Source organism: Juglans microcarpa x Juglans regia, chromosome 8D, assembly GCF_004785595.1.
Source record: "Juglans microcarpa x Juglans regia isolate MS1-56 chromosome 8D, Jm3101_v1.0, whole genome shotgun sequence".
Lineage (NCBI taxonomy): Eukaryota > Viridiplantae > Streptophyta > Magnoliopsida > Fagales > Juglandaceae > Juglans > Juglans microcarpa x Juglans regia.
In genome coordinates, this window is record NC_054608.1 from 22,952,659 (window position 1) to 22,969,550 (window position 16,892).

The 16,892-nt window shown below is 38.2% G+C and overlaps 2 protein-coding genes across 2 annotated transcripts; one reads left to right on the forward strand and one right to left on the reverse strand.

The window, feature by feature from the left end:
* Nucleotides 1-2,303: 2,303 nt before the first annotated feature.
* Nucleotides 2,304-6,408, reverse strand: LOC121242304. The gene is made up of 6 exons (XM_041140189.1): nt 6,378-6,408; nt 6,160-6,239; nt 5,208-6,089; nt 4,833-5,125; nt 3,386-4,728; nt 2,304-2,323 (listed from the first exon to the last, which is right to left on the reverse strand). The coding sequence occupies exons 1-6, from the start codon at nt 6,406-6,408 to the stop codon at nt 2,304-2,306; spliced, it is 2,649 nt and encodes an 882-aa protein (XP_040996123.1).
* Nucleotides 6,409-8,957: 2,549 nt separating this feature from the next.
* On the forward strand, nt 8,958-13,789 carry LOC121243118 (myrcene synthase, chloroplastic-like). The gene is made up of 7 exons (XM_041141175.1): nt 8,958-9,100; nt 9,189-9,456; nt 9,551-9,926; nt 10,372-10,587; nt 10,681-10,819; nt 13,132-13,380; nt 13,479-13,789. Exons 1-7 carry the CDS (start codon nt 8,987-8,989, stop codon nt 13,779-13,781), a joined length of 1,665 nt encoding a protein of 554 aa, XP_040997109.1. The 5' UTR covers nt 8,958-8,986; the 3' UTR covers nt 13,782-13,789.
* Nucleotides 13,790-16,892: the final 3,103 nt, after the last annotated feature.

Genomic DNA, 16,892 nt, shown 5'->3' on the forward strand with positions numbered 1-16,892 from the left:
CTTAATATATTTTATTTATTTATTTATTTTTAAATAGTTAAAAAAGTTACCACTAGCTTCCCATAATCAAGAATGTTCATCATGATTCTGGCCTGAAATTTTGGGTATACTCGAACCAGAAATCAGATTTCAAAATCGGGTTGGAATACGGACCGGGTTAGCCAGGGTCCGGAACCCGGATTGAAATTGGTTTTTTTTTTTTTTTTTTTTTAAATCAAAGGCTACGTGTTATGAATATTTTTTCATGAAAAAAATGTTAATGCAACATTCAAACTCTATTTATTTAATTTTTTAAAATATAATTGTTTATAAAATAATATTACATTGTTTATATGAAAACTACATTTTTTTTTTTAAAGAGCCGAGAATCACCTGTCCACGAGTGACTCCGTCCCAATTTTATTAATAAACCCTCACTTATAGAGAAAGAAAACCGTGGTTACATACCAATACCTAGGGATACAATATAAAAATCCGAAACCAGGTATCAAAAATAGCCTAGTTTCTTCTATCCAAAAAATAAAAATTAGAGAAAAAAACCTCACCTACAACACAAACGTTAGCACAAAACATGGAGAAAAACCTTACAACAAACACTCCGAGCCAACAACCAAACAAGATGGATAATTCTAACAGCAATGCAAAGATGGTAAACCTAGTTTATCCAGTCTAATTAATCCACGAAGGATCCTAGGTAAATCCTCAATAATATTTCATTCCGTGTTATGACCAGCCGCTCCACTCCGAGCCAACCAGTCAGCAACTTTATTTCCTTCCCTATAAACATGCCGGACTACGCAAACCATCGAATCCATAAGAACAAGTATATCATCCCAAAAATCCTCCAAATACCATACTCCACATCTCCGCCTAATCCACCACGAGATTACCACTTGAGAATCTAATTCTATTTCTACAAAATTAATCCCTAAATTTTTACAGGCTTTAAGACCCTGCAGCAGAGCTAACAACTCAGCTCTATTATTTGAACCGAAGCCAATATGAGAATTAAAAGCATGCACCAATTGTCCTTGATCATTTCTAATAATACCACCCACCCCTGAAGAACCCGGGTTTCCTAGACTACTACCATCTGTATTCAATTTAAAGCACCCTTGAGCAGGTTTTTGCCAAGCCACAATCTTTAAATATTGCCTCACAGGGACTTTAGGCATAATTCGCAAAGCATGTAAAATCTGCAATTCATGCGTAGAACATTTCTTAACCTTTTTCATATCTGAACTTATTAAACCCATCCAATTCTTAATAATATGCCAAACTGCACTAATAGATTGAGTGCGCCCCTCCATACGGGCAGCACACCTTCTACACCAAAGGTGCCAACTAATAACCAACGGAAGTAGCCTCACAAAAATCCCCACTTGAGAATCATTTGACGCACGTCTAAACCAAGCCGTCACTGTCTCCATCCAAGTACGACCAATCGGTAGACCAAAAATATTACCACAAAGACGCCATATGTTAGTTGCAAACTCTCCTCCAAACAGCACATGATTTTGATCCTCATACTTACCCACTTCACAACAATCACAACGAGAAACTATCGGGATCCCAATCCGTCTAAGACTATCATCAACGCTCAAAGCCATATTCCATGCTCTCCACATAAAAATCGAAATTTTAAGAGGCAACAACCTATGCCACAACCAAGAATGCCAATCCAAACTAGTACCTCTTATTCGAATACAATCCCAAGCTGATTTGGTAGAAAAATTACCACTCTCATGATTAGTCCAGATCAACACATCAGACCCCTCCTTACAACCAGCCAAAGCCTCAATAATACCATCCACATTATCCTGACCCACTAACGAAACTAACAGCTCCATATCCCAACTATTATTCAGCTTACATTCCTTAACTTTAAGCAACGGAGTCTCCACAATCTGGCAATCCTCAACTAACGGATCCCTATCCCTCCATTTATCATACCAAAACAAAATATTCCCTTCCCTCACTTTCCACTTTGAATTATTCAGCACATCAGGAATACTCTTGACTATCATTTTCCAAAACCTCGTACCTTTTTTCTTATCAATGAGAGACCAAGGTGAAGAACCCACATATTTTCCTTTAAAAAAAATTTGCCCATAAGGATTTACCTTGAATTAAATTCCATGCAAGTCGCATATGCAATGCTTTTTGCATATCCTCCAAGTTGTGCAAGCCCAGACCCCTTTCCTTCACAGGCTTACACATATTATCCCATAACACCCACTTTTGTTTTTACTTTATCATTCACCTCACCCCAGAAAAAAGTACTCATCATACGGTTTAAAACTTTAATAATAGATTGGGGCACCTGCAAAACAGCAAATAAATGTAAGGCCATATTAGAAAGCATATGCCGAAGAAGTATTAAACGACCACCTGAGGAGATGAGCTTCATTTTCCAGCTGCTAATTTTATTCCAAACTTTATTAACCATCTCCTCCAAATGCCCATGTTTTAGACGCCCCAATACAATCGGAACTCCCAAATATTTAAAAGGAAAAGAGCCTTCCGAGAACCCTGTCAACCTTTTTAGAAGCCTCTTAAGCGCAACAGAAATTTTTGAAGAGAAAAATATGTCTATTTTTTTCTTTATTAATCATCTAGCCAGACCATGCTTCATACTGTTCAAACACCATTAAAAGTTCCCTAATAGATTTCTTACTCCCATTCAAAAAAATCACAATATCATCCACGTACATAAGATGAGAAATCTGAGGAGTACCTCTAGATTGAGAGAATTGCCCAATCTTTTTTGCCACCACACTCTGTTTCAAAAGATGAGAAAGGACTTCGTGAATAATAATAAATAGATAAGGCGATAATGGATCCCCCTGACGTAACCCACGACCACCTTGAAAAAAACCTTTCAACGTTCCATTTAGTATTACAGAGTACCAAATATTCGAAATGCAAGCACGAATTAACTCACAAAAAGAAAGAGGAAATCCAAAACAACGGAGAACCTCCAACAAAAAATTCCAATCTACCCGATCATATGCTTTTGCCATGTCAACTTTAATCATAATATTGCCTCCATGAGAAACCTTATTCAGGGAATGAACCATTTCCTGAGTAATATTAATATTCTCAAAAATACTTCTCCCAGGTATAAAAGCTCATTGCTCAAGGGATATCAATTTGGGAAGAAAACCTGCCAAACGACTCACAATAATTTTTGAACAAATTTTATAGAAAACCGAACAAAGACTTATCGACCAAAATTTATCAAAACCCATAAGTACATCTGTTTTCGGAATAAGCACAATAAAAGAAGCCGAATAAAACCTTGGAAGTTTTTTAGATAGAAAAAATTCAGATATAGCTTCCAAAACATCCATCTTAATCACCTCCCAACAACTTTTAAAAAAACCTGCTCCAAAACCATCTGGCTCAGGGGAACTGTTTATAGGAATAGAAGAGAGAGCCTCCTTGACTTCTTCCAAGGAAGGAATACAACAAAGGTGGGTACAATCCACTTCTTCAATAGCCGGCGAGATCAAATGTGATAAATCTGGAAGTGCTCTTAACTGATTAGTATTTTTAAGGAAATCCGCGAAATAATCAACGACACCATTATGAATTTCTTCCGATGAATTAAACTCAATCCCATCCGGAGTTCTCATTCCTTGGATTCTTTTACGTCTTTTATTAGCTAACCACACATGAAAGAATTTAGAGTTCCTATCACCTTCCATATTCCATTTTATTTTTGCCATTTGAGCTAATATGATATCTTCCCTACGTCTCCAAGAGGACAACTCAGCAGAAGCCACCACAAGCTCCCTCTCGGCATCTATATCCCATTCTCTTTGCAGACTCCCTTCAAGCCCCTCAACCTTCACTTCCAGAGATGCAATATGAGCATTGGTCCTTCCAAACACTTGCTTATTCCATTCACGAAGAGCCACCTTAACCCTTTTAAGCCTACTAGCAAGTTTAAGAAGCCCCGTCCCAACCACCGGAACAGAACACACACTCTTAACAAAATCTATAAACTCTGGATGCTCAACCCACATTTGCTGAAAACGAAATGGACAAGGGCCATAGGAATAAGGATCTTTAAGGAATTCTATTAGCATGGGACAATGATCCGAAGTCATCCTCGGCAAATACGAACAAGTCACATTAGGGACAATAGACATTAAATTCGCATCAAGTAAAACACGGTCCAGTTTAGCCCAAGCTCTAGCTAATCCACGCTGACCATTACACCAAGAGAACTTACTACCAAGTGAGTTTAAATCAATCAAACAACCCTCATGAATCCATTTATTAAAATCATCCATAGCAGCTATTGGCCTTGATCTACCACCCCTTCTTTCCAAATCCGAACGAATAATATTAAAATCTTCAGCAAACAAACAAGGATCCTCACTCAGATTATTCCACCTCAACTCCTCCCATAAAATTTGCCTATCCATCATATTACATTTTGCATAAATAAAGTTACCCAAAAACTGAAAATCACCCTCCGCTATACTTAAAGATAAGAACTGCGATGTCATCCGAATAACATTCACCGCTAGATCATTCATCCACAAGACCCATATTTTCCCACCAACTTCATCATTATATATTACATTATCAAATTGAAGAGCCCGCATGTAATAATGAGCTTTATCAAGACTCTGGAAAGGCTCCAACAAAACTACCATCTTCGGTTTAAACTTACTAATCAAACTCTTTAAACGTCCCACAGAAGTTCCAAGTCCCCTGATGTTCCATACCAAAATAGAACCTGTCATAAAGAAAATTTTGTTGCTCTAGTAATCACCCGATTAGAACTCCTTATTTTCTCGAATTTGTTTTTGTTATACTTCCTCTTTCCAGCTTCTTCCTCTATTTCCGTATGATAGTCCTTGTCCTGCGGAAAAACGTCAACATGTATATCAGGCTCCGGATCTGAGAGAGACCCTTCTTCCAGACAGACAACATCCTTTTGCATTTGGTCATCAACCCTCTGCTCTGTATACACCTCCGAATCATTAAAAGAAACATCCCCAACTAAAGCTTCCGTAGCCACCTCCGCCTCCCGTAGCAGAGTAACTGAATCCTGCAGTACATCAACCCTTTCCAATCTTGCCTTATTCTGCCTCGCCTCTACAGAATCCTTTGTATTAGGAACCTCACCATGCTCTTTATCCACATCCAACTCTTCAATCAACAAAGCTGATGCAGAGGTCCCCGAGTACCAGATTAATCTCTGAAGTAATATTTTCTGCAGTTTCTTTTTCCGCAGTAACTGAAGGAAACGTTAACTCTTTGGGTTCCTGAACCAACTTTGTTTGATCTTCAACCCTAGATTCTACTATAACAGGTTCTTTCGGCTCTTCAGCAACGGGTTCTTGGTCTTCAACAACAGTTTCTTGTTGCTGAACCCAAGATCGATTTTCTAGTCTCTTTTTCCTAGCTCTACAAGTGCGTACATTATGCCCCTGAATTTTGCATTTAGAACAGAACGCGGGCAATGTTTCATACACAATATCTTGCTTACGGCTAGACCCCAACCCAGGCGTCCCAAACCAAAAATGAGAAAGAGGCTCAATGGCAGCATCCATCTCCACACAAATACGCGCACCATCAGTGCGAGTCGCACACCGCATTGGATTATCACGCCTAATAAATCTACCTATCGGGGCTGTTAAAATTTTAAGAAAAGATTCATGATAAAAGTTAGGAGGCAAACCTGGTAATTCAATCCAAATCGGAACAATAGATGGTTCTTCCTGCTCCTTAAAATTTGGTGTCCAATGGAAAGCACGATATGGGATCCCGTCAATATCGCAAGCTTCCCTAGACAGTGCTCTCATACAATCCTCCTCTGAAGCCATGCGTACAAAAACATTTCTGGGACGCCACATGGTCGAAACCACTTGAACACCTTCAAGATTCCATCGATTTCGAATGAAGATCCTGATAGCATCCAATGAAGGCCTATTGCGGAGGAACTTCAAAACAATCGAGACCCTGAAAGGTTCAGCCGACCGAAATATTTCCTCCTTGGAGAACTGAAAGAAAAGCTCTCCATCTTTAGTTTTTGGCGCACGGTGGGACACAGCCAACTCAGGAAGAGGCTAGAGTACCACCGAAACCAAATCCATAAACTGTCGACCAACATTCTTAGCTGCTACCATGCAGCCTTACGTGAAACTGGAACGGATCCATAAAAAACTCAAGGAGAGTTTTCAAGAAGTCCGCATCTTCTTGGAGCAGCGTTCTTGGAGCTGTTTACATTGTTTATATGAAAACCACATATTACATTGTTTATATGCATTTTGAATCTTCAATCAAATGATCATCATCTATTAGCATTAGGATTGATCTTTAATTTTCAAGAATCCCAGTTAGTAAATAATTCTAACCTAGCTTAATTCTGTTACTTCCATAGCCCATCATCGCCAAGCTCAAGTACAGGTTGTACCCACGTCTCTTCGTTCCATTACAATGCATGTAATGCTTAAAATAAAATTAGTAAGAAAACATGCAATGCGCCAAAGTACATGCTCATATTCCTTGACCACCAATAAAAAACCACGTGGAGAAGAGAGTAAAAAAAAAAAAAAAAAAACTATAAAATGGACAATTCATTGGACATAATAAGCATTTTCTTTCTGAGTTTTTGTCCATTTAGTTGCTAGAAAGGAACAAAATAAAAAAAAAAAAATCAAAGCATTCAAACTAGAGAGAAAGGGGTTCCGGGTTTAAAACTGGGTTTTTCTATGCGGATACTAGCCCGAATTTGTTCTGGGCCGAAACTCGTAACCGGAACTCGATTATCGGACCTGGCCAGGAAAAAACCCGACCTGGATGAATAGGCCTACCCTTAGTGTGTATTTGTTTTAAAAAAAATATTTAAAAAATGCTAAAAAAAAATTCAGAATAAACTAGGGGTATAGTCCAATAACTTAGACAGTAAAAAAAAAAAAAAAAAAAAAATGACTTGTTTAATAGATACTTGTCTTTATAGATTGTTTGGATGAAGTTTCCTCCAATTCAATGTTTGGAAACTCTGTCCAATAAACAAAATACATCATTTGGCAATAGCACAATTGGACTCCTCACCTCTAGATCTATCGGATCTCAATTTTACTGCTCCTCCCTCCTCCACAGGTGTGCCAGGCCCATGCACGGGCACCAGCGCTCGTCCCTCCAATAAGCCATGCCACCGATCTAGACCATCCAATTTTAGATTTATGACTATGTTACAGCTTTCTTTAATAGAGAATCTTGAGAAAAAGAATGTGAGTATTTTCGTCAATGACTCCATAATCCTGATAAGATGATTGCAGTGCTTTCTTCGCAAATGTGGATCACAACTGCATTCAACAAATCCACAAGTTGGATTTCAAAACTATTTTTATAGCGGTTCCCATCCTTGGCTTGGCTAAGAAACAAGAGTCCAAGCCTAATCTATTGGTCCCATTGATTATTTATTTTTCCATTGATTTCGTCTTCATGGCATGATCAAATAACACCTGCTTCACACAATATAATGACTTACAACATTCTTAAAAGAGCAATGTTATATATGGAAGATACACTTTTCATACTATTGGCATGATCACGATTTTATTTGTAAGATGACTTAATTTTAAACTTCTCTTGCCAATCAAATCGCACAATGCCGAGGATCACGTGTGGTACACACCAACTTGTAAATATAATTAGCCTTATTTATTTGCTTACTCTTTTGTGTTAGAATATTATGTTAGAATATTACCATATTTAAAAGATATTCATAATATTCTAGTATTTATGGTAATATATATGACTTATTCCATATCATATTTAGTTTAGGGTATTGTTCGCAGCCCAACGGTTACCGCTAGCATGCCTGCTAGTGTATTTAAAATTTTTCTTTTTTCTTCTATTTTCTCTTTAACATTTTTTTAACATTCTTAATCATTAAGAAAAAAGAAAAAAACAAATATACAACTTCACTAATAGTCACTTCCTTAATCATTATGTAAAAATTAAAATAATTAAAATAATCAAGCAGTAAGTTTGAAGGACTACACTAGCATTTTCATTTTGTTTATTGTGTATGTAAATCAATCTGAATCATTGATTTATTGTATCTTTATTATTTCTCTAGTCTCATGTCCCTATAAATAGTTAGAGACATGTATTACCTTTATTTTCTTTTATTTTTAAGTAATGTTACTCGTCTTCCATTTTAGCATCATCTTCTAATCATCTCATGATGTGATATTAAATGATTGAAGACTATTTATTATATTTCACTTATAGACTTATCATTTTATAATGTCAAGTTAAGGAATATTGAGAGGATGATGATAAAAAAAAAATGATAAATAGATTTTTCTTTTATTTTTAATTTCTATATTTTGTACGTACACCATCTTCACGTGGTTGGTCTTTGCCGCCGGTAAGTAAGCTCTCATGACTCCATGAAAACAGGCTATCAACTCCCAGTACGTACTACTTATTCAAACTTCTTGACAAAATTCGTCTGACCGATCACATATGATCCAAAATTCCAGTCTTATGTTGTCAGCTACACGTACATTTTTCTTCTTGTGAGTTGTTGGCATCCAAAATTCTTCTTGTGACGTGGGAAAGCTACACCTGTCTCTGTTGGCTTTGAAAGAGCATAGAAAAGACTATTCACTGCCGTAATGGAATGGGGGTGTTGGAGATATTGACAAATTATAAATATCTAGAGACAGGTGGCCGAGAAACCGCGTTCCATGCATGGGATACTAGACTATAGCCACCAAGGATCGATATAAAAAGGTCATATGGTTGAAGGCTGAAGCATTATATGTTCCACAACAATTCATTTAAACACAAAAGCAAAGCTTCACTAATGGCTTACACAATGCATCTAATTAGCATTCTTGATTCTATACGAAATTGCAAACTCTCTACATTGCTCCCACCCAAAAGACCCGTCTCAGCTTTAACAAGAGGAAAAGGTGGCGATGTAGTATCTCATCCTTTCCATAGAATGACCCCTGAAGAAAACTCAAGTATTGACTCTACTATTGTCCGACGATCAGCAAATTACCATCCTACCATTTGGCATTATGATTACATCCAATCAATAAGAAGCGAATATGTGGTAAAGTGTGCGATTTCTATTTTTTATTGTTTGTCTCAGTAGTTTTTATAATTCTTGTCGGTTTATTTGAGAATTGGTTTATTTGTAGGGGGAGTTATTCACCCAAAAGATTGATAAGCTGAAGGGAGAAGTAACAATGATGTTTCACAAAGTGGTGGATCCTATAAAGCAACTTGAGCTGATTGACACTTTGCAAAGACTTGGAGTATCTTACCACTTTGAGGACGAAATAAGGAGGATATTGGAAAATAAACACATTACTAATCATAATGGTGATGTTTGCGAGAAGAAGAGTTTATATGCCACAGCTGTTGAGTTTAGGCTCATGAGACAACACGGATATGATGTACCTCAAGGTAAACAACATTCTAGTAATGCTTTGACAAAAATAAATATCATACTCATAAACCCTCGTTTATTTTTAACATTGATGAGCATTGTTGATTGCAGAGACTTTCAAAAGTTTCTTCAATGAAAAGGGGGATTTCAAAGAATGTCTATGTGCTGATATTGAAGGAATGGTTGCTTTGTATGAAGCCTCATTCCACTTGAGAGAAGGCGAAAGCATCTTGGAGGAAGCAAGAGATTTTGCAACCAAACATCTTAAAGAGTATGTGGATCAAAGCAAAGATCAATATCTTTGTACGATGGTGAATCATGCCCTAGAGCTTCCATTGCATTGGAGAGTGATAAGGTCTGAAGCAAGGTGGTTCATTGATGCATATAGAAGAAGAGAAGATATGAACCCTACCTTGGTTGAGCTTGCAGAACTGGATTTTAATATGGTACAAGCAGTTCACCAAGAAGATCTAAAAGAAGTGTCGAGGTAAAAAGACATGTTTATCCTCAATTTATAACTTGGATCTTAGCCTTAAAAGCTACAAGGAGATTTAGGGCAGGTTTGGATACTTGGAGTATTTTAGAAATTGTGAATAGTAGAGTGAAAATGTTTTATAAGAGTTTTGGGAAAGAAGAGAGAAAAAGTTGAATAAAAATATTATAATATTAAGAAATTGTTTATATTTTGAAGTTTGTAAAAGTTATATTGATTTTTGTGTTTGAATATTGATTAGGTAATGATATGATCAAAAGATTGGAAATTTGAAATTAAAAAGTATTTCTATTTGAGTAACGTTTGTGAGTGAAATTTTGAGAATTCTCATGTCTGCCAAACATCCCCTTATTTGATATATATTATATTAGAGAGGAAAGAAAATGCAATATATGCTCTATTTCTAAAACTAATATTATTTTCTTGTCTCGTACAAAAGGTGGTGGAGGAGCACTGGCCTTGGAGATTTGAGCTTTGCAAGGGATAGAGTGGTGGAAAATTTCCTTTGGGCAACGGGAGCATTATTTCAACCTCAATTTGGACATGAGAGGAGAATGTTAGCAAAGCTCGGTGCATTGTTGACAATAGTAGATGATGTCTATGATGTCTATGGCACTTTAGAAGAACTTGAGCTCTTCACGGATGCTATTGAAAGGTTTGCATTAATGGCAGCACACCTCAAATACTTAAAATATGGCTGCTTATCTTTGATGCAAATACTTACATATAATTTGTTCATGTGATCTACGTGGGATGTCAATGAAATGGAACAACTTCCTTATTATATGCAAATTTGTTTCCTTTCTGTCTACAACACGGTTAATGAAATGGCTTTTGACACTCTGAAGGAAAAGGGATGCAACATCATTTGGTACATGAGAAAGGCGGTAAGGCTCGGACTTTCTTATTCATCACTATTTACCCTAGAACTTATTATCTATAATAACTGTGGCGCCCCCAATCCCCCTTATATAAATACACAGGGATCGAGATGCCAGGATGGTGACAACACGGTCACACATCCCAACGAAGTGCCAGTGTGTGTACATGCAACAGTGTTCAAATAAAATAACGCAGCGGATAGTCAACTAAGTACCAGAATTTAATTACAATCAAACATCAGTAAAGATTTAAATAGCAGTTATACAGTCATTCATAAAATAATTTACAATAGTTTTAAAAATGTACAAACGAGTGATCCCAGATCACTCGTCAGGCGGAGCCGTCTCCTCAGGCTCGCCCTCCTCCTCCTCATCAGCATCAAATCTGCGACACCACAAAATGGTCTCGCAGGTAAGTATAACCCAAACAACAACGTAATACAAAATGCATTAAATGCAACTAACATGCATGCACATGAAAACATGCATTTTTCCACAAAACATCATTTTCCCCGAAAATGATAAATTTCCAACACACACCAAAATCCCATTTTGGTCCAAATTATCCGTAAATCATTTTCCCAGAAAATGATTTACCCAAAAATCAACTCGCACTATTTTCCCAGAAAATAGTGCATTAATACCAAATGCACCATGCATTATTTCCATATGCACCATGGTCTCCCCTATGGACCGTCCGCACGTCCTGGCTTCGCAGCGGTGCTCAGTTCCGCGCCCAGCGCGTACGTGGCCAAGCACTCACACTACGCAACGAGCGATGCCCAGTTCCGCGCCCAGCGCGTACGTGGCCAGACATCCTCTAGTCCCCGCCAGCAGAAGGACCACGGAGTCGGCACGAGACCATCTCGTCCGATCCCATTGTCGCCCGGCGGCAACCCAGGGGACGTTACTCAGTATATTCCGCTCCCGAGTAACCAGAGGAGCTCCACCGAGTTAATGCCCCATCTCGGCTTGGGGTCGTGATACACACGCACCAAAAATATTAACACATAAAATCATAGCTTTTCAAAGCACATGAACATGAATGCAATACACGAAAACCCAGTTTTCTTTTACAAACATGATCATGCATGAAATGATGAAATGCACATGTACCAACACAACATCCAAACCAACAAATACCAATCCAATCAAATCCAACCAAACAACTCCAATCACAAATCCATCCGACCCCCGAACTCCTCGGACTCAGTCCGGCATGCCAAAAATACAGTGAAATGGGTTAGTGCAAAAATACATTTAAATTACGAAAGTTCTTTGGAGAAATACTTACAGTGCAATATAATAATTTTCCGAGGATCGCGAAGTAGAAAAAGGCGACGTTTGAGCAACACCACAGTGTAAAATACACTGTGGCCGTGGGTCACAGATACCCATTTTTCAACGAGGACAAACGAAGACCCAAGATTGATAGGGTAGGGCCTAGGGAGGTCGGTGAAGCTAGTGGTGGTGGTGGTTTGCCGTGGGTGGCGGCGCAAGGGGTGGTTTTAGGCCAAAAAAGTGCAAATCGGAGATGGACTTGGTGGGGCTTCACCGGTGACGGATCGGAGCTGGGGTTGGGTCCAATGGGTTGCCAAGAGGCCGGGGATGAAGTGGTAGGAAGATGGTGGCCGGAGGTGGCGCGACGGCGGCGCAATGGAGGAAAATGTGCCGCGGCGTCGTGGGTTTCGTGGGCTTCGTGGAGGCTAACGGCGGCACGAACGGCGGTGATATTGGTGGGGTAGGACGGCCGGCGTCTGGGGAAGCTGTGGAGCCGGGCGGTATCGACCACCGCCGGCGGACGGCGGCGCAGCTGGTGGGGGGAGAAACGGACGCGGGGAGAGAGAGAAGAGGAGAGAGAAACGTCCGCATGGGAAGAAAGAAAAAAATAAGGAAAAAGAAAAAGAAAAGAAAAAAAAGAAAAGGAAAAGAAAAAATAGAGGGAAAAGAAATGAGGTCCAATCCTCATAACTTGGGTCACAAAAATGATCCAACGGAAACGATTTTAAAACCACAAGTTAAATAAAATAATTTAAACGTAATGGTAAAGTCAAATTGAAATAATTAAATTCCACAGTAATTAATTTAAATATTAAAAGCAATTTAAATGCATAACAATAAATAAATATTAAGAAAGCATATAAAAATAATTTCCACCAAATAAAAATCATAGAAATAAACTCACTAAAAATCCAACCAATTTAAAATAAGAGAAATTATTTTAATTACATAAAAATAATTCCTTCAGTAAAAATACACTAAAATACGGGGTGTTACAATAACTCTTCTAATTCATTGATCCACCACCAATCTTTTAGTGGGCAGATATATGCAAATCTTATTTGTTGGAGGCAAAATGGTTTTACAACGGATATACACCAAGCCTTCAAGAATACCTTGAATATGGATGGATGACAATAACAATAGCAAATATACTGGTGCATTGTTATTTTTTCGTCACAAATCCCATAACAAAGGAAGCCTTGGATTCATTGGAAGAGTATCCCGATATAATTCGTTTATCATCATTCATTGTACGACTTGCAGATGATCTCGGAACATCTACGGTTAGGAAATTATACTATCCTAATTCTTTTTTCAACATTTATTTGGGCTACTTCACATGAACATAGGATAACATGTTTTTATGTGTTTTGTAATGTAGGATGAGTTAAAGAGGGGGGATAATCCTAAATCAATCCAATGCTACATGAACGACACTGGTGCCAGTGAGGAAGATTCTCGTCAATACATGAGATCCTTGATTAGTGCAACATGGAAGACAATTAGTGGAAATCGCATTGCAAGTTTTCCATTCACTGAAACATTTAATGAGATCGCAATGAACATTGCAAGGGTGTCCCAGTTCATGTACCAGCATGGAGATGGGCACGGCATTGTAGACCGTGAGACTAAGGACCACGTGTTAGCGTTGTTTATTCACCCCATTCCCATAGCTAAGAATTGATGAATGATTGGCTATATTTCTACTTTTTTCCATGTTTATTTCCTATATTTGGAGATTGCATCATATGTCAAAGGTAACTTGTCTTTTTACCTCACTAATAATACCGCTCCTTGCGAAAATAAATGATGTACAAGCCATTCGAAATTCAATAAGTTTCTTGTTTCTCTTGGAAAGAAATACAAGTTGATCTCTATAATATTATAGATATATTGCATGCTACATTTGTTTCATGATATATATATATATATATATATATATATATTTATATCCCTGCATGCACACGATGTAGATCAAGCCGAATTGATTTCTGACTGCGTGTATGTAACTATTTTTACGTACTTTTTTATTGTTCATCTCAACAGTTTTTGCATTGTCGGGACTAATTGACTGATGAAGAGAAACATTTATTGGTGTTAGTATTTTTTAATAAATAGTTTTTTGTAATTTCTTTTTAATGTTCTCATTAAGATTGGGAGTTAGAATGGATTAATTGTTTTCTGTTTTTTTTACTATAAAACATATACTTCATTTCAAAGATTAAACATTACACAGTTTGTCGAACAACAACTCCCTGCACATTTCCTCAGGGCATTCCTCAACCCAAACTAATTCCTCTCTAAGAGGTAAAGCCAATCTAGCCAATTTGTGTGCTACCTTATTTCCTTCCCTGTGATCATGTATAATATCCCATCCCTCTCTATTAACAAAGAAAGCTCTAATATCATCAATCAAGTGTCCATACCAGGAGCACATGTCTTCTCTGCTACCAACATCAGTCAAGTTCAACTCCACGCACAATTCCACTACCCTCCACAGAGCTATAATCTCAGCCACCACTGGCTTAAAGACACCCTTCTTGCTCATACATAGTGAAATCTGAACTTCCCCCATTGAATCTCGAATGATAATGCCAGCACCCATTCTGCTATCTTCAAGTCCACAACAGCATCACAATTCAGCTTTAATCTGTAATCTGATCTCTCACCACACCTTGAGGATGAACTGCTAATTTGCTCCCCTCTTGAGCCTACTGAAACATCTCCATACTTGGATTTGTGAAGGTTTGTTCAAAGAAAAATCTGTTTTTGTCCCTCATAGTGACATCCACCCAAAGAGAGTCCCATAACACTATGAAGTCCTTCTCTGATCCATTCCATTTCTGAATGGAAGCAGGGAGTTCCAGCCACACATCAGAAGCAGCACTGCAGCCCCACAACACATGCTATACAGTCTCCACTTCCCTCATGCAGACAGGACAAAGCTGGGAGTCATAAATCTTCCTTATGAACAAGTTTTTCCTAGTTGGAAGACATTCATTTAAAAGCTTCCACAAAAAGGTGTTCACAACACCCGGGACATTCAACCTCCATAGCCTCCTCCATACTTCTATCAAGCTATCCATCTCATGGATTAATTTTTGGATCGTTAATTGAGTGCTTATTATTAAAAAACACCATCTAGTTTAACCCGTAAGAAAAAAAGGTCTGCATTTCTTTATTTTGGAATAAAATGCCTCTCAGTCCAGCCGCCTCTACGTTATGGTTCAAGATAAGCGGTTTTCTCCTTAAGAAAACAAAACTGAAGAAGTAAAGAAAACAGAGCATTACAACCATTCGAAGAAATGACTCAACGAAAAGTAAAGTCTGATCCAAACTCATCTTCTATTGGTATATATTTTCTACTCTTCATACAACCACAACAGTGTAGTATTTATAGGCATTATATGTCCTATATTTACATAAAGAAAATGATAAGAAAAGACTAGTATTCGGTTACAAAAGTATTCGAGAATCTTCCTCCATTCCAGCACGTTCAAGGTGTGAGTTAGTTAGGAATGCAGTGCAGAATATTCCAGTAATGCTGAGTCACTATTTGCTCCTTTATCCCCCCTCGATGCAAACGACATAGGCAATATGGTTAAGTTTGATCGTAATGCAGAGAAGCGAGTAGTGGACAGAGGTTTAGTAAGTATGTCAGCCAGCTGGTCATTACTGGAGATAAAAGTCACATGCAGTGCCTTGGCAGCCACACGGTCCTTCACAAAATGAAAATCAAGATCCACATGCTTGGTTCTAGAATGCAAAACAGGATTTACAGAAAGATAAGTAGCACCCATAGTATCACATAGTAGAGTAGGAGGATCAGCAAGACAAATTCCTAATTCTCGAAGAAGAGATTGTAACCATAGTAATTCACAAGCCGTGTTGGCGACAGACTTGTATTCAGCTTCAGTTGAAGAGCGAGCAATCGTGGGTTGCTTTTTGGAACCCCATGCAATTAAATTTGAACCAAAAAAGATACAGAAACCACCGGTAGACTTCCGGTCATCAGGGCAACTAGCCCAATCAGCATCAGAGAAAGCTATTAGCTTAGGAGAGGAAACAGAAGAAAAACAAAGAGCGAAGGTAGCAGTTGAACGAAGATACCGAAGTATTCTTTTAACTGCTTGCCAATGAGACGTGCGTGGACAATGCATAAACTAGTAAACTTTGTTAACAGCGAAAGAAATATCAGGACGAGTAAAGGCAAGGTACTGAAGACTTCCAACGACACTACGGTAAAGCTGTGGATCCTCAAAAGTGGATCCATCAAGAGCACTAAGTTTAGTCGAGCTTGCCATGGGGGTAGACACTGGTTTACAGTTATCCATATTATTGCGGGACAATAAGTCAGAGATATATCGGGACTGAGAGAGAAACAAACCAGTGGGGTTACAAGTCACTTGTATTCCTAGAAAGTAATGTAAGGTGCCTAAGTCTTTGACAGGGAAGGTAGTGCGAAGAGCTGTGATGAATTCAGTGATAAGTACAGAATCAGAAGCCGTAACAATGATATCATCTACGTAAATAAGTACATAGACAGTTGCAGAACCAGAATTAAAGATGAACAAGGAGGAATCAGAAACAGATGCATGAAAACCCAAAGCAATTAATTTTGAACTTAGTTTAGAAAACCAAGCCCGTGGGGCTTGTTTAAGCCCGTAAATGGATTTTTTGAGTTTACATACATACTGAGGAAAGTCAGAATTGACAAACCCGACAGGTTGTTGCATGAAGACGTCCTCCTCTAAGTCTCTATGAAGGAAGGCGTTCTGAACATCGAGCTGATACA